A 26,423-nucleotide genomic window follows, 5' to 3' on the forward strand; every position below is an offset into this window, starting at 1 on the left:
TGAAATGAACAAAGGGATCCCCTTACTTGATTGTCATCAACAGAATATTTGATGTTTTTGGGAGAACGGTGTGCAAGGACTATTGACGCTGCATAACCCACAACAGCAAGTCCAAAACCTTCAATGATTACATCTGACAGAATGTTCATAGGTGGTGCTTTGGGTGCGGGTATTCTGTAAAGACAAATTAAGATCTAGTAACACATTATAACACAACATACTACAACATAACATAGCGTAAAATGTCTCATTGATATTTATTAACATACTCAGCCAATTTTAAACTTGCTTAATGGTAAAGTACATATGGTTGTTACAACTACTTAGGAAAGAAGCCTTTTTATATCTTCCAGGTGAACCTCCCACTTCTGTGGAGACTGGAAAACCCTGCTCAAGATATCCAATCTGGGGTTGTCTACCCCTTGAACGTGGGAGGCCAACAGAAATATGCAGTACTCCATAGCATCGTCTTTTTCCAGCTTCTTACCCTTGTTTCTTTTCAATCTTTATTTCGGGCTGGCTATTCGACTGCCTATGCACTTCTTCCTGCTTCAAACACTGTACTGTACTTCATCTTTGCTTCGAAATTAGCAATCCCCCATTCTTATTCTTCTTGATATTGCTGCCTTTTTGACTCTGGAATCACTATATTCCTATTTACTTTCTTTCTAAATGTGGGATTCCTAACACTGTTCTTAAATGGGTGCAATTTTATCTCGCAGACCGCTTTCTGTCTCCCAACCTCCTTGTCCTTCTCCGATCTTTCATTCTTTAACACATTTTGCTAAATGATTCTGGAACAATTTCCTATCTCTATTCACTCTGATCCTACTCAGCTTGGAGGGAGCTTTTAAAGGAACACCTGTTGACTGTGCAAAAAGAACTGTTGACGGACAGAATGCAGAACAATGTCATACATTCACCCCAGTACAGAGATCTGGTCTTAAATCCATCATTTTTTTGCTCACCATGCCATTCCAGTTTGGACCCAGCCATATGCAAATCAGTCTTGACCCTGTGCCCCATGGGAACAGTCCAGCCCGAACTGCCAGGCCAGGTCCTCCCTGCACTGAAAACAAGCATCCTAGGACCAGTTTCGGGGTTTCACCCCTCTTCAGCCAGAATAGCTTGATTCCAGTGGCATGGAGAGCACAGGACTCACGTCTGAGCATACCCGTCTCACTCGGGGTGACAAATGCAAAAAGAACTGTTGGTATCGCTTTCACCTGTTGACTTTGGCAGAGTGAGGCTATCTTGTTACACCTTTTGAAACATTCATCATTACTGACAGTTCTACTGTTTAATGTTAATTGTATTTGAAGCAACTTGGATAAAGTCGCTAAAATAAATGAATAAAGGTATGAATAAATAAATAAGCTTACATTCGTCATCCAGCATTGGTTACCCCAAAAAGAGCACATATGATGTTTAGCATAGAGACATACGTATACAGAACTCCTGTAGTCCCAGAAGCCTCTGGAACCAGAAGGCAGTCACATTCTCATCATTCAAGATGTGGTCTACTGGTTAGCACCTCACTAGAAGACGAAAGAACTTTACCTAAGTGAAGCCAAGAATTGCCCTGATGAAATGAATCCTCGTGGATGATATCAAAGAGGATTTGTGTTAGTTTAGGGAAAATCAAACAGTGTCGTGAGTTTCAAAACAAGAATAACCCCATTTATTTCCTTGATGCAGCTCTGAGGAGGCAGTCACTGAGGTAAGGGGTGAAATGGATCTTCTGCAACTGCCAAAGAAAATGCAGTCATCACGGCGTGGATCTTGCTAAAGTCTTTGGTGACAGCAATAAGATTAAAACCCATATTCTGTACTGTCAGGCCTCGATTTTGAGTGCCTCAGTGTCTTGTACATTAATGATCGCATTTGATAAAATCCAACAATTCGATCTTCGTAATTTATCTGGTGCTATAATTATCACCGGGTTCGCCCTTAAAATGTCACATAAAATGGGAATTTTCATATGTGTCCCTAAACTCATCTTGTGGGACTAATTGTTATCAGGAACCACTTCCTACACAGTATTCCTCGGTGTGTTGTGTATGGGTTGCAGTCCAACTGGATTTCCAATTCGTATTAGCACATTGACTAAGTCATTGTACCAGGGGGTTAGAAATACAACCCCATGCGATTCTCGGGGTAAGAGATATCCACAGAAAATCCATCATTTGGTGCCAAACTACAGAGTTCAGATTATCTGACTCCTTCAGTAGTTTTTAATGACACACAAAAAAACGATCATTACAGTATTAATGTTTTTTATAGGCCTGTCAAGCTTGACTCATGAAACGGGTTTTCCAAATTTGTAATTTTTGCATTTTGGACCGCATATTTATAGAATCTGTTTACTAAAACTGGTGGAACTTGTGCAGTTCAGAACACAAAATCTCCCCCTGCTTCCACGGATAGAATGATTTCTCAGTCACACACACATACACACATCACACGCTGGTGGGGCCCATAACACCAACATTCATTCTCTTCAAACTATCCGTGCCTTACAGAGGAGATATCTGATCTCGAACTACAGCTATTCACTTGGATAGAGGAAAACTCATCTACTGACTTACCCTACTAGTTCCTCCATCCGGAGGTCGACTAGATCATTTAGTTGTAATAGAATTTGATGACTCTTTAATTCTCAAATTATTCAATAAACATTTCAAGAAATAATCACCCGACACAGTTCTTAAAATAATGATTTTTCTTTATCTAATTAAATTGCAGGTTCAATCCTAACAATGCCACATTATCTTTTGTCATATTTACCTATTCTGGCTATTTGTTGTTTTCTAAGTCAGAACCGGTCCTCAGAAAAGTTCATCAGAAGATAATCATATGGCCACTGATTTTTTTTTTTTGATTTTTTTTTTTTTTTTAATTGTTGTTTGATGAATATTATTACATTGAATGTTTACATTATGTACAAATGCATTGTTGAATTGCCTTTTTAATTACTGATCTTGTCTTTGATTCTGTGAGAATCATATTAACAATAAACACTAATGTGAAATGTTTAAATACTGTTTTGGCTATACTATTTGGACACGTCCTAAATATCAATTTACTAAAAATGTTAATTGCCTAGGAAGTTATTATTGCACTGTGTCAATCCTAACAATGCCATATTATCTTTTGTCATATTTACCTATTCTGGCTATTTGTCGTTTTCTAAGTCAGAACCGGTCCTCAGAAAAGTTCATCAGAGTCCTAAAGTCCCGTCCTCTTCCGTCAGCATAAGGATCTCCTAGCGAAGAGCAGCGTGGAGTGTCGCATAGAGTAGCATCGATCAGCTAGGTCTCTCCTCCCCCCTAGACTACTAATATTTATACTAAAATTTACATATAACAGTAACATTTTCTTTATTCTCGGGTCCCTGATTGGCTGAATTCAGCCACGTCCCAATACATTTAAGAAACATTCTCCAAATTTCACATGTGGATGATGAATAACTAGGCGCATGGGAAAGGCTGTTCCCAGGTCAACAAAGTATCAGTCTATTGTGAATAGGTGACTTTTGGTAGTTAATTTTTCCCAAAATGGCAACAATTGCTTCACGTTTAGGGACATTGGCACCTCGCCCAGGGTAGTCTTCATGGACCTGATCCGATGGGTCATGGAAAGGCCACAACGAAGTCGGTGCAGGCGCCTTTCTCCATTGCTCAATTTATGAAGTCATGTACTTTAGTTAGGATTCAGTTGGCAGCCATCTTTTGGTAGGCCAAAATAGTCAACTTTAAGCAAAGAAACACAAAATCGTAATTAATACATCGAAATAATAAAAACAGTGTTATTCCCTTTCTAATACCCTTATGTGTATGCATTTATCTAGCCATATGCAACATTCAAAGCTGTTAATGCTGGTTTATTTAAGCGCAAATCACATTAACACTGCTTAAGCAAAACATATAACTTTAATATGCGTACAAACTTAGTTCACTTATTATTTTAGCCATGCAAATGCATTCCCACGTGTATTCTCTTGGTTAATAAGGTTGGTTAATTATCACCACATCACTCGATTATTCATTAGAATTAGTTATTATTCGTTTTAATATAAACCTATATAAATGGATTGGGTATATAAAAAGAAAATATTTTACCCGCTCCATCAGAACCACCTATTGTGATAGGTATAAATTACAGGGGACCGGTTACAGAACGCCTTCTGAACAGAGACGGCTCTGCAGCAGGATGTGCATCGACACTTGTCATCAATGCACATGCTTCATGTCTTTGACAATTTTCACTCATTTGTGGAGTTTGAGGCTGTACATACCAATACTGGGTATTTTCATGGATATAGATATGCACCAGTACAAGCATATTATCAAGCTTATCGTGACTTGGAAGTCCATTTGTCCATCAAGAACATCCAAATTAGTTCAGCATTATCTCTCACATTTACGACAGATTGTCAGAATAGATCCACTTTGTAGAAAAGAGGGCACATGGCCTGTTTAGTTTAGGCTGGATTCACACAATTTCTTAACCCAGCAAATTTACTGACTAGGGATGTAGTACAACATTTAAATCAAATAGTAGCTTTTTACATGTGACTTAGACAATACGTACTGCAGATGCTCTTTTACTTACCGGTAATCTTCATTACTCCGGGTCCCGTTGTCCTCGTCCCATTCATTACAAAGTGGAGATAACCATCTCCCGACAGAAAAAAACAAGAGGAATGCTGGGACACTAATACTGCCCCTCCCACTGGGAGTCACTAAGCAGTACTTACCCAGCATCCCACCTGTACAACCAAGCCCAGACAGGAAGGCCGGCCGGCCGGGAGGGAGGGAGGGAGGGGCGTCTGAATGGGACGAGGACAACGGGACCCGGAGTAATGAAGATTACCTGTAAGTAATAGAGCATTACCCCCAGGTCCCTTATGTCCTCGTCCCATTCATTACAAAGTGGAGAATACCAAAGCAGAAAACCCGGCCTTCCGCACCCACAAGCACACCCAGGAAACCACAACAAAAGCAGCAACCGAAGGGAGCACCGAGAAGAAGGGAAAGTGGGACCGCAGGAAGCAACCGGCCCGCAACCCAGAACAGGACAGCAGGGACCAAACAAGGACCGGAGACAACCAAGAAAAAAACAGAAGGCCAGGGCCCCAACAAAGAGGCCGCCAACCAGAGAAACTGGAGACAGGGCAACCCGGAGCAAGACCCAAAGGACACAGCCAAGGAACCCACTGGGCAAGGCCGCCCAGCGTCCCGAAGAAAGCCAAAGAAAGAAGCCAAGACCAGCTAACAGAGCGCAGGCACAAGCACCCAGACCAACAAGGAAGGAAGAAAGCACAAGTCAGAAACCGGCCCCGCCACCAACCCCCAGCCCAGAGGAAGGAGCCGCAGCAAGAGCCCAGGGGCTGAACAGGAGCGGAACCCCAACCAAACCGAAAAGGACAGGGAAGGAGACAAAGACCCAAAACCCCAGGAGGCCAAAAGCCCTACATGGAAGGAGACCGCAAACCAAACCAGGAAGGCCACTAAACCCAGAACAGAAAGGGCAGAGGAGGCCAACCCAAAGACCACAGGCCAGAGACGCCCCCAGAAAGAACCAGCCGAAAGCCGACCAACAACGGGAGGGCCAACAAAGACCGGAAACCAACAACAAACAAGCCCAGCAAGGGCTGGGACAGGGCCACCAGCCACAACCCCCAAAACCCCAACCCCAAAGGGAGGGAAAAAACAAGGCAGGATGGGAGCCCAGGGCAACCGGGAACAACCGGCAGCCCCCAAACCAGGAAACAACCAGGCACGAACCTACCGAACCACAGAGCCAGGAAGCCAGAACCGGAGCCAAGCAACCAGACTAAGTAGGAGGACCCGCAGGCCCAACCAACCCCTGGAAGGAGCCCACACAGCGCCCAGGCCAAAGCAAAAGGCTGGGAGGAACAGAGACCCCCAGCACACCCCAGCCGGACCACACAGCCGGCCGGAAAAAGAAACAGAGGAAACCGCCCAAGCCAAACCGGAGGAAGCAGAGAAGTCAGGGGGCCAAGCAGCAGCAAAATCCCAGACAACCCGCAGGCAGGAGGGCAGACCCCCACAGAGGAAAGAGGAACACCACAGAACCGCACCCCAACCAGAGAAGGGGGGGGGTGGGCACCCAAACACACTGAGAACGGAGCCCACGGAAGCAATGGAAGACAGGAGCGAGCCAGGACACCAGAACCAGACAAGAACCAGGAACACCCAGCAAAACACAACCCAAAACCAGCCGAAGAGCGACAGCACAGCCAGCAAGCCAAGGAAGCACAGCCCAAGGCCACCCCCAAACCAGCAGGAAGCCGGCAGACCCAGAGTAACAGAGGCAACCCAGGACATGCCAACCCAAAAGCACCGAACATCCGGAACCCCACCCAGGCCGGAACAGGGGAACCGAAACTCAGGAGGAAAAGGAGAACCCGAGCAAAGGGGAACCCCGAAGCCAAACAGCAAACAGCGGAAACCCCAGGACAAGGCAGAAAAACGGACACCCACCCACAGGCGAACCCAGCCCGTGAAGAGAACTGCCGGCCGGAGCAGGCCCAGAAGGACCCAGCAGGACACGGCCATAAAACCGCATAGTGCCCCGCCAGAATACCCAAAGAGAGCAGAGGCAAGGACGCAGAGCCAAAAAAGGCGACCAACAGGTGCTCAAAAAGCCGCAGGAGCGGGAAACCCCAGCAGACACCCAGGCAGGCATGCACGGCAGGTACCAGACGGGACCAGGACCCCCCAGGGAGCAAACGCAATCAGAGCACAGCCGGACCCCCAGCCGGGAGAACCGCAGAACAGAAGAGGGGAAACAGGCGCCAAACCAAGGAGCGGCAGCAGCGAAACACAGCCAGGCCCAAACAGAAGCGGCATGAACCCCAGGGACCGAAGGCGAACCACCACCGGAAACACAACCCGGGGAGGGCGCAAAAGAAAGGAAGAGCAGGAGCCCAACCACACCAGGCACCCCCAGGTGGCCCCAACCAGGAACAAACCAGGCCCGACCGAACGGAACCCCAGAGACCAGAAGAGAGCAGGAATGTAGGCAGAACCAGGAGGGGCGGCCAGGAACACCGAAGCAAGCCAAAGGCAAGCACAGAGCGTGCCAAGGCAGGAGCAACCAAGACAGAAGCACCCATCAAGGAAGAGGCAAGCAGTTGGAGACATCACCAACCAGCCAGACCCCTGAAGCAACCCATGCACACAGAAGGCCCCGGGGCAAACACCCGAAGCCCAAGGCTGGAGCAAAGGAGAACAGAACAGCCGCACACGAGGAGGCACGAGCAACCCGGAACCCCGGGAGGCCAACTCACAGAACGGGACGGAAGCCGGAAAAACAAAAACGCCAACTGGACCCGCAGGCAGAGTGGGCAAAGCGCTGCAGAGAGCACCAGACACGACCCCAGGAAGCTCAAGGGGAACCATTCACAGCTCAAGGGACGGGAGTAACAAAGCCAGGAACCAGGAGCCCCCATGCACCAACTCCAACCAACCACGCAGAAGCCAGGAAGTTGAGGTGAACACCCAGCACACCCAAGCGGAGCAGAAGCCACAACCAAACAGGCCGCCCGCAGCGGAGGCAAGGCCCCCTGAAAACGGGCAGGCAAACAGACGGACCCAGCACATAAGAATGCAGTGCAGACCCCGGCAGGCCAACAGGAACCCAGGGGAGCCAACCAGACCCCCCCCACGCAGCAGCCAAAGGAACAGGAACACCATCCCACCACCTGCCGGGGGCAGGGAGCCACGGAGGAGCCCAGAGCCAGTAGGACCAGAAGTGCACCCCAACAGGCCGCACCCGAGGATCCGAGAGGTGACCCCGACCTGCAGAGCAGCAGGGGGCAGAACGCAAGGAAGCAGGCAAGAGGGCCCGGGACAAAACCGGCACCCCCACGAGCCACAGTTGCCAAAGAGAGCAGCAGAGGCCAAAACACCAGGACCCCTCACAGCCCCCAAAAGGAAGCACCCACAAGGCCTGATAGCCGAGCGCGAAATAGGCCTGCCACAAAATGGCGAAACCAACCCCACGCGGGAACAAGGGAGGACAGCAGAGCAGGACCCAAACAGCAGAGAAAACGGTGCACCCTGCTCCGCCACGGAGAGCCACAACCAGGAAAACCCCGCGGCCGCCGATAGAAAAGCTAAGCCTAGAGCACCTGGTATTCCCAGGCGGTCTCCCATCCAGGTACTAACCAGGCCTGACCCTGCTTAACTTCTGAGGTCAGACGAGATCAGGTGCTTTCAGGGTGGTATGGCCGTAGGCTGACAGAAGGCACCAGAGCCAGCACCCCAAAGGGGCAAAACCACACAGTAGGAGGGAACATCGCCCGACCGCCCGCACCATCAGGGGCCCGACGGACGGGCCATAGGAACCCCAAGGAACACCCCAAAAGGACACGCCCGGGGAGAGCACCAACGGTGCACATGAACAGATGGAGCTAGGCGCTAGAGAGGCACTGGAAGAGCAAATGCCCAGAAGTACTGGACATCGAGCGTCGTCGCCTGGACTCAAACCCCGGATCCCCAGCTGCGAAGTCGAACCCCAACGCTACATCCACACCCCGTTCCGAGGCACCCGAGACTCGAACCGGGCACCCCAGCACCAAATACAGACACCCCAGCCCTCAGCAGCACAACTAAGCACACCCACGGAAAGAGGCACTGCAGTAGCGGGTACGCAGCTCAGCGGTAGAGCGCGTGTTTTCAACCCATGCAGGAGGACCCGGGAACAACCCCGGCAGCGCCAGGAGGCCCCGCAGCCCCAACCGGGCAAATCCCAGAAGGGCAACGTCAGGGAAGGAAGCTGTAAAGAGGAAGTGGGGGCCACCAGTCAACAAGGCCCCCACCGCCAGCGCACTGACAATACGAGAAGCCGGTCGGCCCCCTCCCAACATGGAAACCTCGTCCCACAATAGCGAAAAGCAGAGGCATATGCACCACACAGCGCACCAGAAGGGGAGGGAAACAGAACAGAAAGCATACAAACAGCGCCACCCCGGACATCAGAAGCCCTCAAACGACCAGCAGAGGAAAAACAGGCAGGGAAGTGAGGAAAAACAGGCAAGGAAGTAAGGAAACCGGCAAGCGGTACTCACCAGGAGTGGGGGCCAACCCCAGGAACAAGGCCCCCACTCCAATCGCCATCACACCAGGAGACCGGCAGGAGCCCATCCAGCGCAGCACGTCTCACCCGGCCAAGCTCAGGAAGACGAGCCCGTGACCCGGAAGAAACCGGGAGCTCCAGCCCCAGCCGCAAAGGGCCGGGAGGCCACGCAAAGCAAGCAGGACACCGGCTCCAACAAAGACTGACTCCCAGCAAGCCCAGCAGGCCAGGAGACAGCCCATGAAACCCCGCGCCCACACAGCCAGGCAGCCGGGCAGGGGGAGAAGAGAAGCACTGCCACTCCAGCCCAGCAGGAGCAGCACCAGCACAGTCAAGTCCATTCTGTCGACAGACAGAAAAAAAGAACAGGCGGGATTCTGGGTAAGTACTGCTTAGGTACTCCCGGTGGGAGGGGCAGTATTAGTGTCCCAGCATTCCTATTGTTTTTTTCTGTCAGGAGATGGTTATCTCCACTTTGTAATGAATGGGACGAGGACATAAGGGACCTGGGGGTAACGACAGTTGCCAGAGCAACTCACATAGTACCTGTAACACAAGCACATTAATCCAACAGGATCCAGTCTCAAAACACCTGGATCCTTGGGCAGGACCACAAGATATGAGTTAGTGACCTCTCCTCCCCGCATCCCCGCCTTTCCAGTTTTAAAAAACATAATTGGTAGACCAAACAGCTTTGCTCCAAGCCTGCCACTTCCAGGTTCAGCTCCAATTTTTCTCACACCCTGCTAGTTTCAGCTTTGCTGCAGTCATGGTCATAGCCATGTCCAAAACTTCACCCCTACCTGAACGGTCCTAAAATTGGGATCCAGCACTTTGGAGGTGTTTATTTCGTTAGTGTTGTTTTTTCTTACTTATTCTTTCCAAGAGGCATCCTTTCTGTAACCTGAGCTACAACTGGGAAAGTCAGTGCGGCTTCCAGAAATGGTTGCTCTTTCCTCAAAGCTTTTAAGAAAGATGTGAAGGATCAACCCCTCATTCCAACTCTTAACAACCAACCTTTCTGGTCCATTCCTAATGCTGACACAGATCCTTATTCACTGTAAAAGTCGGCTCAGGATCCCGGTTCTGTCAGGGGTAAAGTAGTATGTGAAAGCTGCAATACAACAATACTAAATATAAACAATTTATATTGGTTTCTGTAATCTGTGTTTTGTTTAAAGAAAAAGTCACAGTATGAACTGGGAACATTGTATCACAGCATGAAAGCAGGGAATCTGCCTGAACAACCTCGGTGTATTGTAAACAGAAATGCATAACTTGGATCATTGAAAGACAAGTGAGAGAGATGTATTTCTCTGGAAGCAGAGATGCATTTGGCCAGTGTTTTACAGGCATGGCTGGTATTTTTAGGTCAGGGCCAATAAAACAATTTGGAAAATCACTAACAGACCTTATTTGTCCACATTCTAAATAAACATAAAAAAGCAACTACAAGAAAAGATCACTTCAAAAGCAAACTAGAAATGCCCAAACTATTCTACGATTATCAAAGTAAACAAAACTGTAATGTTAAAGAATACACAAGACTTACACACATATGCCTATTCGAGTACTATTCTTTGATCCTTCCAGAATCTCAAAAGGAGAACAAAAGCCTGCTATTTTTCTCTGAAAATGGTAGTGACCATAATCAACATCTCGAGAAGTAAAAATAAGAGAAAGGCAACATGGGCAGTGTGGAAGAGCGGTGTCAGCTGACAAGTATAGAAGATGCTAGGTGGCTACAAGTCCCTTGGACACAATTTAACAATCGCTCTCTGGCTGTTAAGTGGCCAACTTTTCGTCCCACTTTTCCACCTTGTGTTATCTTTAGAAGACTCTTGGGAAGGATCGAAATCTCAATCGATTAAACCTCGCAGTCATCCAAATATGATTACCTGTATACAATTCTAAGCTGTATCGTTACCATGCTATACCCTTATCTTAACGATGTAGCGATTTCTTGGTCATAGCATAAAAATGGCAATGCGTAAAGCAGTGAAACGCATTGTAGAATGTGCCATGTCTATCGTAACGAAATGCCAATTGAAACATTTAAAAAACAAAACAAGAAGCTAGAGTTGGCAATACATAACGTGCATTATAATGCACGTGTCTTGGATCTCTATAAGACGGGCAAAAGTTCTGGGAATAGAAACTGGACAATAACTGTGGCAAGTGGGAGAAGGTGGGCACCTGTGGGACATTTTCAAGGTCAGGCAGAGAGAAATAGTACCAACAACAAAAGAGTGCTAGCGGCAGTAATAGCAACAGATACCGATACCTGCATAGCTTACTCACCAAATAAGTGCATGCTTCCAGAGAGCCTGTCCTAAAATCCTAATCCTGATAGCAGAGCTGGGCAGAGTCTGGAGAAGTTCAGTGGGGCATTGTGAGGAGTTGCACAAGCTGTGCAAAACACCCATGCTTGGCGGTCTAACAACATCTAGAACCACCCCACACCTGGCCTGCAGGTGAGTTGAAATGAATGAGGCAGTGACTAGGGCAAGAGCCAGAGTCTGCTAGGAACAAAGCAAGTGGTGATGCGATGAAGAACAACAAATGTTCCGCTTGAGTCCACTGCATCAGGACGGCAAAGCACAGCATGGAGACTTGAGCAGACTGTGGTCAGGTGAGCAGGCACAAAGATGCAATCAGCACCACCAGGTGTGCTGAAACCTAACATAGCAAGCAAGTGTGCTTAGCTTCGCACGAAAGACACTTCCTATACAAGTGGGAAATCGTTGTGTGAGATTATGAAACACTAGGACGAAGGCTTTGCAAACAAATGCACTTTCACTTAAAGACACGGATGCTATTACTCAGCTGGAAGTAACAGCTTTAAAGATAATCTAATATTTTACAAATATTTGAAGGTTTTCAGACATCTACTCACCAGTAATCGTACCGCCGTCTTTTTTGCTGTGAGATTTAGGGTGACTAAATCGAGGAGTAGGAAAATCACATGAAAGGACAGCAACTCGGAAAACAGGCCCAGAAAGTCAAAAAACAGACTAGGTGAATTTAAGTAGGAGCAGCTGCGAATAAGAACAGGAAAGACAAATACCTCAAGGGTGGGATTAGTGGGGATAGACAATATAAACCTTCATGTTTTCCTTTAAAATTATGATTTTGTTCCAGAGAGGGGGAAATGTACATGTGGCTTCAAGTCCTGAATGGTAGCTCTATGCAACATCTAAGCCTCAAAGCAGCAGTTTTAAGAGGTGTAAGTAAAAGGTTTTGAAGGTGGGATAGTGAGACCCATCTGCTGCGTTGAAGACTGAAAACTTAAAATTAAGGTTTTAGGGGCCACTGCACTCTCTGCGTAGTGCTTATCCAGGGTTCAGAATTGATACTGAAACCGCTCAAATTGGGGTATAGGAAATAGATAAGTTGTTGAGGAGAAGACCCGAGGCACTCATTTTTTTTGTTCCTTGGCCTGGAGACATTGGGCAATGCATAATCCAAAACTGCCAGGATGAGTTAGGAAAATCAAAGATGACAAAGTTTTCGTGTGCTTTGACAAGGATAAACAGATGCCCTTCGGGGTAAAGGCCCTAAGCATAACCTCCAATCAGGAAATATCCAAACCCTTGTCAGCTCGAATCCTCATTTGCAGGCCAACCTTCTAAGAGAGATAGAACCAACTTGTCATTCCACGAGTAGGTGGAAGAACAAGGAGTGTATATCGACACTTTTTAGTAGAGGACAAAAAAGGGTCACTTTCGGGAAGGGATAAGTCAGCTCAAAAGTGAGCAGCAGAAATGTTCGAACTGCAAATATTTATACTATGGCCAGCCCTGCCCTCCATAAAGAGCAAGGTCAAAAAAGTTGGTCACCAAAATTACAAACGCTGAAAGATTATCAAAACCTCTTGGAAACCTAGCCTGTCCAAACTGATCTACAGCATTTGAAAGTACCAGGAGCCCAGGAATTGTATATGAGTTCTGCAATCGGAGACATAATGGAACTCCTCAAGGTTATTAACTCATCATGGCCCTTCAGAACTCGATTGTCGACTTCCCAGCTGGCTTTTATACTGAATGGTGAAGTAATGGGAAAGGTGGATGCAGTGAACAAAAAACAACTCCAAGATTGAGACGTCCATAGAGGAGCAAATAGGGTCACCATATCCGTGAACAACCATATCATGATCAAAAGATGAGGAATTATAGGAAAGGGGGGGAACATATAGGAGGATGGGCCACACTTGTACAATGGCACATATTGCACTTGTTTCCTGTTTGGGGTGATGGGTGAAATAGAGGGACAACTCAAAGCTCCATCTCAAAGTCGCCATATCCACACTGAAGTGACATTTAAGTGCCACGCAGCAACCAGGATCTCGAGGCTGAGGGTATATTCAGCTTTGAAGTTATTTCTTATATTATGTTCTTTTTGCCTTCATGTTAATAGCAGCCACAAGTGCAGTTTGATTACTAAAAAAAGTGTACAGACTTCAATTAAATAGTTCAATTTCAGTACATTGACTGGAACTCTGTAGTTTATATCTTGAATGTAAGTTCTGTGTAAAACAGAATAGAGACAATTGTCAAGGTAGCGGAGGGTCCATAAATACAATTATACATACTTGAACAATATTCATTGTTTACAGGCAAGACCGTATATCTTATGAATCGTTTTCTGCTTCGCAAAATTTGTAAGAGAAATACAATAATCATTTATTTCTAACATAACTATCAAGTGGCCTCTTCTCATGCGTGGCAATGTCAGCCAAGTCTTAGCAAAGAAGTGCAATGTTTTTTAGAAATGAAAGTAGGGGGTCGGAAATCTGATCTTACAAAGTGTTACAGGCAAAATAGCAAGGGTGTCTGTATATGTGTCACAGTAAATAGACATTATGTGATCGCAAATTATAATAAATAGGTAAATACAGTTTACATTACCCTCCAGGAATATGTCCTAAAACTTCAAGGCCGTAAGAATTCTCCATATCAGCAAGGTAGCAAGCAAGAGACACAGCAACCATCTATGTAGATCAATGCAATAAAGATGCAGTTAATATTCAAGTAGATAAAGGAGCAAAGCTTCACAATGAAAATACCTAGTTCCACTTATATCAGCTTGTGCGCAGATTTATTTACTTGCTATCAAGCCTCTTCAAATGGCTATATATTATTAGTCCATGTCTTATTCTCACCCCCAAAGTTGTCTCTGAATTCTAAGTGCATGCCTAGCTCAACTTGAAAACTGATACCAGTCCTCAGTGTGTAATATCTGTATTGGGCTCTGAGGCTCAATGTTGGGGTATGTTCCGTCTATAGATGGAAGGCGGTCCCTGTGAGAACTAGTTGCACGCTGGCGGCCACCTTAAACAAGGTTGCTGTGGTATATAGGGAATAGTGTGCAGAAGACATTGTATTGCGAAACGGTTAATTAACTTAGGGAGTCTTTATGAGTGAAATGCATGCATACAACCCATGTACCACGCTGAGATAGCAGATGATCTTGTGATGGTTGTTTTGCAATTTCTATTAGAACAATGAGATGTGCTTCCAAGGAGCTGTGTTTACTGTACCATGCTGAGGCCTGCACACTGACCCTGAAAGAGCTTGGGAGTAGTTTGAAGGCTCTGGGAAGATGATTGATTGGTACCGGTGACAGCGAGCCTGGGTTAGCGAAAACACTGATAACATCACGAGAACCAAGGGTGCAGGAAGGGAACATGATGTTGTGTAAGCCAGTTTTTAGTGTATAAAAAGGAGGGAAGCTTTTCAAATGTACTAAACCCATAGAACTTCAATAATGCTACTGAATTGCTAAAAGGGTTCAGAATATCATGAGGCATTGCGATTTTAAAGGGTTGTGTTAAGGGCGGCCTTTCAAAATAGCGATTCCTTACAGTATTTAATGTTTTGCAAATAAAATCCAGCCATTTTCTTAACAGGATCACTGAAAGGGGTAAACACTGATCTAAGGTGGTTCTGGGCTCACGAGGAGTACTTTCTTTTGTATTTCCTATTGGGCCCGACCACATCTCACTCTCCTCCTGTACCACTGATAGCACAAAACGACCAAACAATAGCTCAGATTGAGTATAAATTTATTGTATGATAATGCTAGTATATTTTTATCCTTTTCTAGTTCAGCTTTACATCACTTTTGACATACCGTACAATTATAATCATCCACTCACAAATGTAGGCATATATCTAGGATGGAAAGAAATTTCCCCCACACTAAAGAATAATGATAGAATGACATCACCCTTAATAGGGGGAGTGTTGCCTTTGGTTAGGGGAAAACACGCAGAGTAATATAGTGCTCTCAAGGGGCACTGTGCACTGACTTTACAGCCACTGTATGAGCCTTGTCACTCAAAGATGATGTAAACTCATCATGACAAACGCCACTCACAGAGAGCCAGAAACTGTACTTATTGGCTGTGCGAGCATGCAAGCTTACATCATGTGCAAACCAAAACACAGAACTTGTTTAAAAGATCATGGCTGAAGCTGTATCAACCTCTAGGAAGATCTCTGGAAGAGCTATAGGATGACCAATGCCCCCCAAAACGGTGCTTCTTCTAGGTGTGCTGAATGTGTTTTCACATTTTATCCCGGGCTGCAGGAGCGTAGCAGGAATTTAGAGGCAACAGTGTTCCCTCATTTGCAGAGGGTTGTACCTAATCTGTACAAAGGAAATCACAATTAGGGTATTGGTCTTGTGCTACATGATGGTCATTAGACATAGTATCCCATTCAGTCAAATTAACCTCTCATCTGCTGGTGGTTAATAAGTTCAATGTTGTATAAACCTTCTCTCTTGCCTAACTATTTTTCCTTATGATTATTCTTCAATGAGTGGAGAGGGGGGCTGGGTGCTCAAGCCACCGTGCGGCTACGGTGCTCTGTGAAGGCACTTCCACAGCCCACGGTCCTGTCAGGGCAGGAGGGCCAGAGGTAGGTGAGGTCAGCAGGGTGGGGCACACTGCAGCGACGTCAGTAGGGCTGGAGGAGGCCTCAGGGAAAAAGGTGGTGCTAGGGGTCATAGGACACTGAAAGGGTCAGGCCCATAAGTTCTGGACCTACTAGAGTATCACAATCCAATGGTTCTTTTTAGCAGCATGTAAGCGTAGAGGGGAGAAAGTCATTAACTCCAATCCATTCAACAGGAATTTCTCTGGACACATAACTACAGACAACTACGTAAGGTTAGTTAATTTATTACAAAGCCAAAAATAACTGTGCATAAAGACACCTCCAAACTAGAGTGTAAAAGTACATCGAAATCAGCATAACGCCAAATCTGCACATCCAGTGTAAGCGATGTAGCATAAACAAAACAATTAATTCAAGAAATAATATGCAGCGGATCAGAAAGCACAAGTCCAAATTTCCCTGCATCAGGGTTGATAGAAATAAAGCATCAATCTATCCTTACACTAGCACTAAATTAACATCCCTACTTAAGCATCTTCAGGGACAAGATATAAAAGTTGTCAGCATGTGGAGTCTTCCTACGAAGTTTCTCCTCCATCGATGGATTGGATAGCATAAAGCTATCAAGACAGCGCTTGTTCTAAGATGCTCTCTCTCTAAAGGTAGAAAAATAAGTGGCTAATTTCCTGACTTTCAACGTCCCACAATTACAGGTTTCCTTCCCAAGAGTCCTTGCGGGTAACGCCATTCGCTCTGAATATCATCCTAAAGGTAATTTTCCATTGGACCCCGATATTCTTCTTCTCACCATTTCTGTCCTTTGTTCCCAAGCCTTCTCCTGTGCGAAGGACAATGGCCTTCTCTTACTGATTCCGACCAAACAATTTAACTTTTTCCTTCCTTGCCTGACTAGTAAAACAAATGCATTATTCTAGCTAACATGAGTGCCTCTTTCACCTGCAATGCAAAACGTGAGAAAGAACAAATTCCAAAGCACACATGAAATGCAACTATTAATTCTAAAACGAGAACGTCCAGGGAATAATACATTTCAGGCCTACAAGATTCAGCAAACTTAAGAAAATGGCATGTGAGCTTTACAAAATTTCATAAGAAATTAAAGCAAGGGAAAGAGATGGCATGGTCTGGTGCGACTGGCCGTATGGCGGCATCGGACAACGGCATCAGCACCGGTGGGGCCTCTGCCGTGGTCGGACCGGGTGGGTCTTGTGTGACCCCTTGTAAAAAGATGGAGCAACGCAAACGACATGTACGATGGGATCAGAGTGGGCCAGATACTATGACGGGTACCTGTGGGTCTCCATGGATGGGATGGATGGGGAAAGAGGTCAGTGAGTATGATTGCGAAGTTGGTGAACAGGACTAAAGGGAGCTGGTATAGGGGGAATCATGAGGTGACAAGCAAGGGGCAGGGTTACACTAACCAAGTGTCATTTAGCTGTTCCTAGGAGTGGTTGGAGGGCAGGCTGTCTGCGGCCCCCCGAGATGTGGGAGTGGCTGGATGGCAAGTGTCTACTCGAATGCCGATCCTGCAGCCAGGGAAACATGCAGAGGTGCTGGAGGGGCCTAAGATGGTTTCTAAAGGGGCAGGGGTTAAGGAGTGCAATGGGCAGAGGGAGGTGGACGTGAGGCTGAGGAAGGGTATTTATATGAGGGATAGAGGTTTGGGGATGGATGAGGCAGGGACATCTCTAGGAAACAGTGGGAGTGGACGCAGAAGTAGTGCTGATGAGGATAGTGGAAACATGGGAGAGGGGGGCTAATGTGCAGGACAGGTAGAGTAATGGATCATGGACCACGCGGACATAGTCCCAGAAGTTAAAGAGAGCAGTAAGAAGGAAAGCAAGGATCTCAAAGTAAAGAGATTGCCCTACATGGGTGATGTAGCGCTTAAAAGGTTGAAAATTGTAGGGGTGCGTTATATTCACTGTTAGTCGGCACCCGCATATAATCAAATGTGTACTCAGGTATTTTGTGTGCAATGTATTAAAAATTGTATAACCTATATCGATTTAAATAGAAGTGTTAGCAATGTACAAGCATATTGTGAATGTATTAGAGAAAATGCATAAGAGCTTGGTATATATAAACTCCAGGCGATGTTAAAATGTGTAGCCTAGAATACGTGCTTGTAGACGGTTTAGTTTAAACATACATGAAAAGAAATACGTAAATGTCAATAGTGTGATTTAGACATGCTTGTGTAACCGAAGTAGTGGCCAGAATTCACATATCGTTGAGGCGAAGGGCCTGTTTTTTTCTTATGTTAGCCGAGGGCAATAGGCCAAAAAGGATTTATTCCAGTAGAGGTTTTAGGCTGTAGTAAATTGCAAAGTTAAAAGATGTGAAGTATGTCTGCATTGCATGATCTCACCCCAGGTGCAAGGACAGTTGCTCGTTAGTAGAGAAGTTCTTTGTTCACTAATTGACTTATGTAGTTAAAGCCAGACATGGGAGTGCATTGGAATGTGACAATCGTAACTCCTAGTGCGGACGGTGTCTGGGACTCAAGGCCAAGCTGATGGACGATGGAACTGAACAGCGCTCGATGGAAAATTACTGAAAGAGGACCCGACTGAAGAGGAGGTGCAAAAGGGCGTGTTCTGGGACTTGGGGTTCTGTATTAGGGAAAGCGCCCCGAGGGTGGAGGCAGAACAGAGCAGCCCAGAGCAGAGAAGAGTTAGGCGAGGAGCTAGAGGGGGCAACTTAGATCGAGCTCTCTAAGTGAAGACTTCTTAGGAAGTTTCACTCTGACACCTCTTTCTCGATTGAGGGTCTCAAGGGATTGCTAAGTAGGGATGACATCCAGTACAGAGTAGGGACAGAGATGGTATGGTCCAGTGTCCCTAATATCGACATTGGCTTGGTAGTTTTCTACCTCATGCTTTTAGAAATTGTGCTTTTAGTTATTTTTAGTCGTATGCGGATTCTCCGTAGAGTAGCATTTGTGTTAGTGCCTATGTATTTGTTGTGCCTCGTATTGAGGAGTTTGTACCTTCAAATTTTTATGCTGATAATAAAAGCCAGAGAGCCAAGAGATTAAGTCTCGAGTCTTTGATTATGACAAATTGTGGACAGTAATTTTCGATAATGGTGTTTGTTCCCTCCACGCTTTTGGGCAAGTAAAAAGTTCCATCCGACCAGAGTGGGTTCTAGTAGATAATTGACGGACACTAAAATGGTCCGGAGCAGTTGGTAGCAGAGACGGATGGTTACTTCCGATAGCGAGGGACGATTAGATTAGATAGACGATAAGTGATGGTGAATCATCAGATGGTGAGCGGGAGACGACGGCGGCAGATGAGCATCGACGGCGAGTAGCAGTGCGGCAGGAAGCAGCAGTTCCAGGTGTGAGTATGAACAAAATGAGATGTTGTAGATTGCGGTGTTGATTTGTTGAGTGATGTCTTGCGGAGTTGATGTGTATGTTGTGTGACTGTGAGATCAGGCTGTGAGCGCGCGCAGCCCGGGAGTTGTGGTGTAGAAGACACCTGAGATAGATTTTGTTGACCACCCAAAGGGGATCGTGAGGTACCATCGATCACCTGGACCGAGATAGGAAGAGCGAACGTGTGTGTGTGTGGCAACTTAACGCTGGTCATGGGTTGTTGTGTGTGGATCGGAGAGTTAGTAACCTATCGGGGGCGATCTGTCTGGCCGGACGGAGGCAGACGGTCGCCTATAGAGGTCAACAAGGTCGAGAGACTGTGGACGAACAGTCAGAGGCTGTGGACGGACAGCCAGAGAAGTAACTTAATCGGTTATTTCAGTGTATGAATGAGACGAGAGTAGGCGTGAAACGTGTCTGGAGAAGGGAACTGCTGCGAACGAAGGAAGGTGACATCAGAGAGTGTCGCGCTGTGATAGGCCGGTTGGTGTGAGTCGCGCTGTTATTGGAGGATTTAAGAGTAGGAAGTATGAAGTACTGGGAATTTTAAGCCCAGCAGTGCAGGGGAACACACCCTATGACTTCGGGTTCTTCCTGTTTCAGACCTACAGAAACACAGAGTCTTCTGGGTGAAGTCAAAGATCAGTTTATTGGCTGCAGACCAATTACAGGTATCCTAGAAGTACAACAGCGTGTATGTTCTCAGGAGACTGCTGAAAATCACAGAAACGGGCTTCTTCTTAAATACAGAATATCCTGCTTCAGGCATACATTCCTTGGTTTATGATATGGCCATTACATGTATACATTACAAACGAAAAGGCAGAGTCATGATGACCATCCCACATTCCAGTTAAGCCAGCCCGCAATTATTTACCCAGCAAGGCTCAGATCCCACATCAGATATCGATAGGCCCCAATAAACATGAGCATCTCCTGTTTGGGAAACAAGCCATAAAGCAGGAACAGTCAGGTGAGAAAGAGATTAGCTGGAGGCTTGTGTAGGACGAAAAGACTTTATGGTGTGTCAAGGCCTGATGCTAATCACAGGTGGCCAGAGGACGGGGAGCTCGTGAGACCGGACTGACCTGGGGCAGCGGAGCCAAGCTGCCCAGGTCACAGAGAAGTCAAAGGAAGGCACATGTGCTCTGAAAGGCCCGCATTTGCTTCATGCTATGTAGCCTATGTGAGGGCAACCATAAGATGGCCACCGCTCTGAAATGGAACCCACGTAGTGATGTATAATAGAGTATTCATAGCTAAAACGTTACACAAAGCACTTGTACATACCGCATTAACCACTCGCGGTTCACTATTACCGGGATAGACAGGGGTAGGGCCCTGCCTCCTACGCGGTCCCAAATTCTAAAGTACGACAGACCCTCCTTTTGCCCTTACATAGGCAATAACTATACTCATTTCAATCCGAGTCTAGGTCAATATTCACGAAGTCATGGAGATGTTGCTGTAGCATCATCCTATTACTTAGCTCGTCCCTCGATACAGGTTTCCTTACACATAATGTAGCACAGAGGCCACATATCGCAGGGGCACACTGTATGCACAGACAGAACAGAAAAAGGATGGCTAAGATCATTCCAATGACCATCAGAACTTTCCAACCCCAGGCAGATATCAGTTCCCAGAACCACCCCACCAGTGACCAATCTCCTTTATCCACGTGTATGGATTCGGATATTCTATGCAGTTTGGAGATGGCTTGATAAACTGTTGGAGCGTTATCTGGTATGAAAATGCAACAACTGGATTGGATAACCTTACATACCCCACCGCGGTCTGCAAGTATGACGTCTAGAACCATGCGGTTCTGCAAAGTCATGAGGCGATCCGCTTGAAGCTCAGCTGTCAAATTACCAAGGGCACCAGCCGTAACATTAACAGTGGATTCAACCACACGAGTCAGTTGTCTCAAGTTCCTACTATTAACCATAGGTCCCCAAAACGGCAGGAAACCCAAAAAGAAATCTCCCGCTTCCTGACCGGCAGTATCCTCCTTACTAATCACGCCTCTCACAACTCTGGTCTTGTGATAGTCAGAGGCGGCAGTAAATGTCGGCGGTAACAGATTTGCAATATAACATGTGCCCGAGAAATCAGGGGGCAACCATGTATATGCTCGGTCATTGCAGATAAAATATGTACCCTTGGCAGCCAAAAACGCAGGGGAAAACTGTGACGGAAAAGTGTACGTTTCAGTACAGTCACTTCTTCCCAGTTGAGCTCTAGGATTCTGACCATTACCTTACAAACAGAACCGACCTAAGTGGGGTACGACCCAGATTGGGGATGAGATTTTTCGCTGTCTTTCACCCAGACTAATACTATACCCCGTCGCGTTCCACCCTACATAAGCTCGCAATTCCTCCTTGGGAATAGATGAGTATGCGTCGATATCTCTGCTCATATCGGCAACTCCTTTCATTAAAGCTTTGTTATTGGTGCTAGGTCTGATGGAACGCGGTTGTCGCGGGTAGTACGCATCTAGTGCATAGAGAAACATGGTCTGGAATGCCCATGACGATCCATTGTAACTATACGGCAGCACTAGATAAGGAATACCCTTATTAATGGTATGTGGCATTAAACCACACACCCAACAATTGGTTGTATTCATGACTAGTTGGTGCTGGTGCAGGAGCTGAATAAACGAGTTGTTTACAAATTCAGACCATCTAGCTTGTTCATGTTCAGGCAGAGGGTGAAAAGAGTGTGAGGAGACAGTAGGAGGAGGTATAGGCTGTACAGTGGGTGCAATGGGCTCTTGAGAGGAGAAGAATACAAATCCTACAGTAAACACTACCATACTACATAATACAAAGGGGCATAAAAATACAAAACGTTTGCTCTTCATTATTTTGCACATTCTTGCTTTAAAGTTCATTTCCTCAGTGAGTCTCTCCATCTTAAAAAACTCCATCCTCTAATCGTGCCGCTCGCGGCGGGTGAGTATCTTCTGCTAAGGAGTACGCCTGTCAGTCCAGGGAACGCCCTAGACCAACCAGAACCATTGACCTAACGTCTTCGGCCTGTACCCCAAAGTCTTGGCACCGCGACCCTGCGGCTGAACCCGGATGGTGGTTCGAAAAACAAAAATCAAGAAAGTCCTTCAGATGGGAGAGCTCTGGTTATCAAAAAATAAAAAGGGTAAGGAAAAAGAATATTTATTTGTCCATAGGCCTTGGTCTTAGATTATAATGAAAACGGCCAGGTACTGTCTGATCTTGAAACAAGAGTTCAGGCTCTGTGGTGTCCAATCGAATTGACGGTGGCACAGCTTCTTGCAAAATATCGTCACTTTCCTGTGCTGAAGTTGTGCCTTTTATGCGTGCATCACTGAACGGCACAAAACGAGGTACAGTGTCTGTTTCAGAGTCTGCGATACCCTCCTGGACCCACTGGTCATACGGCAGAGGCAAAGGGATCCTCTTCACGTGGGCGCCGTGGATCCAGTTCTTTTTCCCCTTTACTCGAACAGCTGATCTTGTGGATAGGAGCTCGAGATGAGGGCCGATCCAACGAGGCTCATCATTTCTCTTGCGCTGAAAATGTTTCACCAAGACCCACGTGCCTGGGTCAATAGGGTGTCCTGGAGCCTCAGAGGCCTGGGGAAGAGTATCGTGCACCTGTTGATGTAAAACATGTAACTTAGCCGTCAATTCATACAAGTAATCAAGCAGTACTGGGTGTTCGATTTCACTGAATTCCGTCGGTCTTGGCACACCCCATACATAGGCCGGGCGGCCAAAAACGACCTCGTAGGGACTAAGTCCCACTCGTGAATGCACAGTCATTCTGGTGGACAGGAGTGCTAGAGGCAGAGCGTCAGGCCATTTAAGACCTGAGCTCGCTTGGATTTTGGCCAGTTTGAATTTTAGAGCGCCATTGTAGCGCTCTACTAATCCAGCTGATTGGGGGTGATTTGCAGCGTGAAATTTCTGCTTTATACCTAGTCCCTCACACACATTCTTCATCACTTGGCCCACAAACTCACTCCCATTATCACTCCACACCATTCTTGGCATTCCAAACCTAGGGAAAAATTCCTTCACAAGGGCTTTGGCTGTGGACAGAGCAGTGTTATCTTTTAGAGGATAGGCCTCTATCCATTTTGAGAAAGCGCAAACAACCACCAATACATATTTCAGGTTGTTGCACCTTTCCATGTGGATAAAATCTAGCTGCAAAACTTCAAATGGATATGATGGAGGCGCAAAATGACCAGCTGGAGTTGGGGTTCCCCTACCACGTTTGTACTTCAAGCATACCATACAATTCTTGACCACATTCTCTGCACACTTAGGAATTCCAGCATTCTGCCATACTGGAGCCAACAACTTACAGATTCCCTTCGTACTTATATGTGCCATTCCATGTGCCATAGTAACCACTGGGAGCACATATGCATCAGGTAACAACCATCGCCTATGTTCTGACAAATCAATCCAACAACCATTCTCATCCAACTTACCCATACTTTCTCTCCACTTGCTCAACTCTTTCTCTGTGGCTTCAGCTTGAAGGGACTTTACACTTTCTATTGTGTTTTCACACATTCCAACATCACCAACCCATCTGGCAGGGCCTGCAACATACATTCGAGTCTTTACATCTTTTGCTGTTTCTTTCGCGACTTCATCAGCAAACGCATTACCACGACCAACATCATCAGTGATTTTCTTGTGCGCACTGCATTTCATAATCGCACCTTGTAACGGTAGGGTCAGCGACTCAAGGAGATCATTCACCAACTTGCCATTCTGAATCTTAGCTCCATGCGAAGTCAGGAACCCACGTTCTTTCCACAATCGCCCAAAACTATGAGCCACGCCAAAGGCGTACTGGCTATCCGTATATATGTTCACTCTCATTCCTTCAGACAGTACACATGCTCTCGTAAGGGCAATCAATTCTGCTGCTTGAGCCGAATTTTGTGGCACACGTGCAGTTTCCACAATCGTGTGCAAAGTCGTGATAGCATATGCAGCAGTCGTATCACCATTTGGAAGCTTAAAACACAAACCATCCACCCATAAAGTACCATCACACTCAGTCAGGGGAGTATCTTTAAGATCTACTCTTCTTTTCGTCTCTTCTTCTGTTCTGAACAGACAATCATGTTGCTCAATCTCATCTAGGTCTGCTGGAATTGGTAATAGTGTAGCTGGATTCAACGTGTTGCATCTCTTTATGTGTATATGGTTTGCTAACAGTGTCAGCTCATATCCAGATAATCGCGCACTAGTTAAGTGTTGTGTCTTGGTCCTGTTTAACAATGTGTCCACAGCATGTGGAACCATGACAATCAATGTATGATCCATCACTAGGCCAGCAGACTGTCGAATAGACATAGCTGCAGCGGCTGTGGCTCTCAGACAACTTGGCAATGCCCTCGCTACCGGGTCCAAGGTTGACGAAAAATATACGCATGGACGCGGTTTGTCGCCAAAAGGCTGTGTTAACACTGATAATGCGCAACCGTCTTTCTCATGAACATACAATGTAAAAGGCTTGCTGTAGTCAGGGGTACCCAACACAGGAGCTGAGCACAATGCATTACGCAATTCCAAAAAACTTCTCTGACACTCCTCAGACCATGGGATAGGATTCGGTTTGTCTTTGCATGTTAATGCTAACAAAGGTTTTGCCAACAAGGAAAAATTAGAAATCCAATGCCTACAGTATGAAGTAATGCCCAAGAAAGCACGCACTTCTCTCTGTGTTCTTGGCACACTCAACTGTGTAATGGCTTGAATTCTTTCTGGGGTCAGTTTCCTTCCCTCCTTCGATAAGAGATGACCTAAGTAGGTCACTTCTTGTCGACAATATTGCAGCTTTGAGAGAGACACTTTGTGAAGGAATGCAGACAAATGACGCAACAATGACAAGGTAGCGTTTTGCAAATCTTTTCAGTATCCGCGGCGATTAGTAAATCGTCAACATACTGAATGAGGATAGCGCCACTGGGTAAAACCAGTGCATCAAGCTGCGCTTTTAAAGCCTGACTGTATATTGATGGACTCTCACAGTAGCCCTGGGGAGCGCGTTTAAAGCGGAAGCTGCGGCCTCCTAAACTGAAGCCAAAAATGTCTCTGCTCTCCTCTGCAATTGGGATGCTAAAGAAGGCATTCTTTAAATCGATCACTGAGAACCATGCAGCGGATGCTGGAATCATGGTTAACAAGGCAGTTATATCAGGGACAACTGGAAACTGTGGCACAACAATCTTATTAACCTCTCTAAGATCAATCACAAATCTGTAAACAGGTGGCTGTGAAAGGTCCGTTCGTTTTAAGACAGGTAAAACAGGACTATTGCAACGTTGCCTCTTGTCTCTTCAATTACATCCTTTTTAATCAAATCACTGACAATTGCTAACAATGCTTTCTGACCTTCATTGGAGATCTTGTACTGGGGAATACGTGGCAATCTGACATTGGCTTTTAAAGTGACCACATATGGCGGTATTTCCAAAAGACCCACATCATTGGGACCAGTAGCCCAAAGGACATCCGGAAGGGATGACAATTCAGGTGGCATTGCATTTTTAGACAAATACATTGGGGAAATTACTTTCTTGCCTAATGTAAGTTGTACTCCTGAAGGAGAAAAATATAGCGTTGCATGCAATCTTTTTAGCAAATCGAAGCCTAGCAAATTTTCACCACAACCTGTTGTTAGGATGAGGGGTGCTTTTAGCTCACAAGGTCCAACAGAAAGTGACATAGGACTAGAAATCGGGTTCCTAACTGGGGCGCCAGAAAAACCTACTGAGACATTTATTTCGCCAGACAAAGGCGCGCCAGGGAGTTTTGAATGCATGATTGAACTCTTTGCAGCACCAGTATCCAGCAGAAAGGGCTCTGTTACATTTGCTGTAGTTACTTTAACATAAGGTCCGCTCTGATCCACTGGCACTGAAACAACTCCCTCTCTCTGTCTACGGCGGTCCTAGTAATCGTTATCTTCTACATTGTCGTCTTCTG

The 26,423-nt window shown here is 46.1% G+C and overlaps 1 protein-coding gene and 1 non-coding gene across 10 annotated transcripts in view; both read right to left on the bottom strand.

Annotated features, from left to right (window-relative positions):
- The window catches only part of SLC26A7 (solute carrier family 26 member 7), a 566,650-nt gene that overhangs the window by 87,699 nt on the left and 452,528 nt on the right, over window positions 1-26,423 (bottom strand). For all 9 annotated transcript variants that reach the window (XR_014961520.1, XR_014961519.1, XR_014961518.1 and 6 more), the window contains 2 exons: window positions 14,016-14,098; window positions 27-174 (listed from right to left, as the gene is read on the bottom strand). Coding sequence is in view for 6 of the 9 variants with exons in the window: in XM_085605292.1 (XP_085461418.1) it covers window positions 27-174; window positions 14,016-14,098 (231 nt within the window). In the remaining 3 variants the exon portion in view is untranslated. The remainder of the gene's footprint in view (window positions 1-26; window positions 175-14,015; window positions 14,099-26,423) is intronic.
- On the bottom strand, window positions 8,150-8,268 carry LOC146831066 (5S ribosomal RNA). Its single transcript, XR_014961639.1, has one exon. It is a non-coding gene; the product is annotated as a 5S ribosomal RNA (ribosomal RNA).

The sequence above is a fragment of the Triturus cristatus genome, chromosome 5_1 (assembly GCF_964204655.1).
Source record: "Triturus cristatus chromosome 5_1, aTriCri1.1, whole genome shotgun sequence".
Taxonomy (NCBI): domain Eukaryota; kingdom Metazoa; phylum Chordata; class Amphibia; order Caudata; family Salamandridae; genus Triturus; species Triturus cristatus.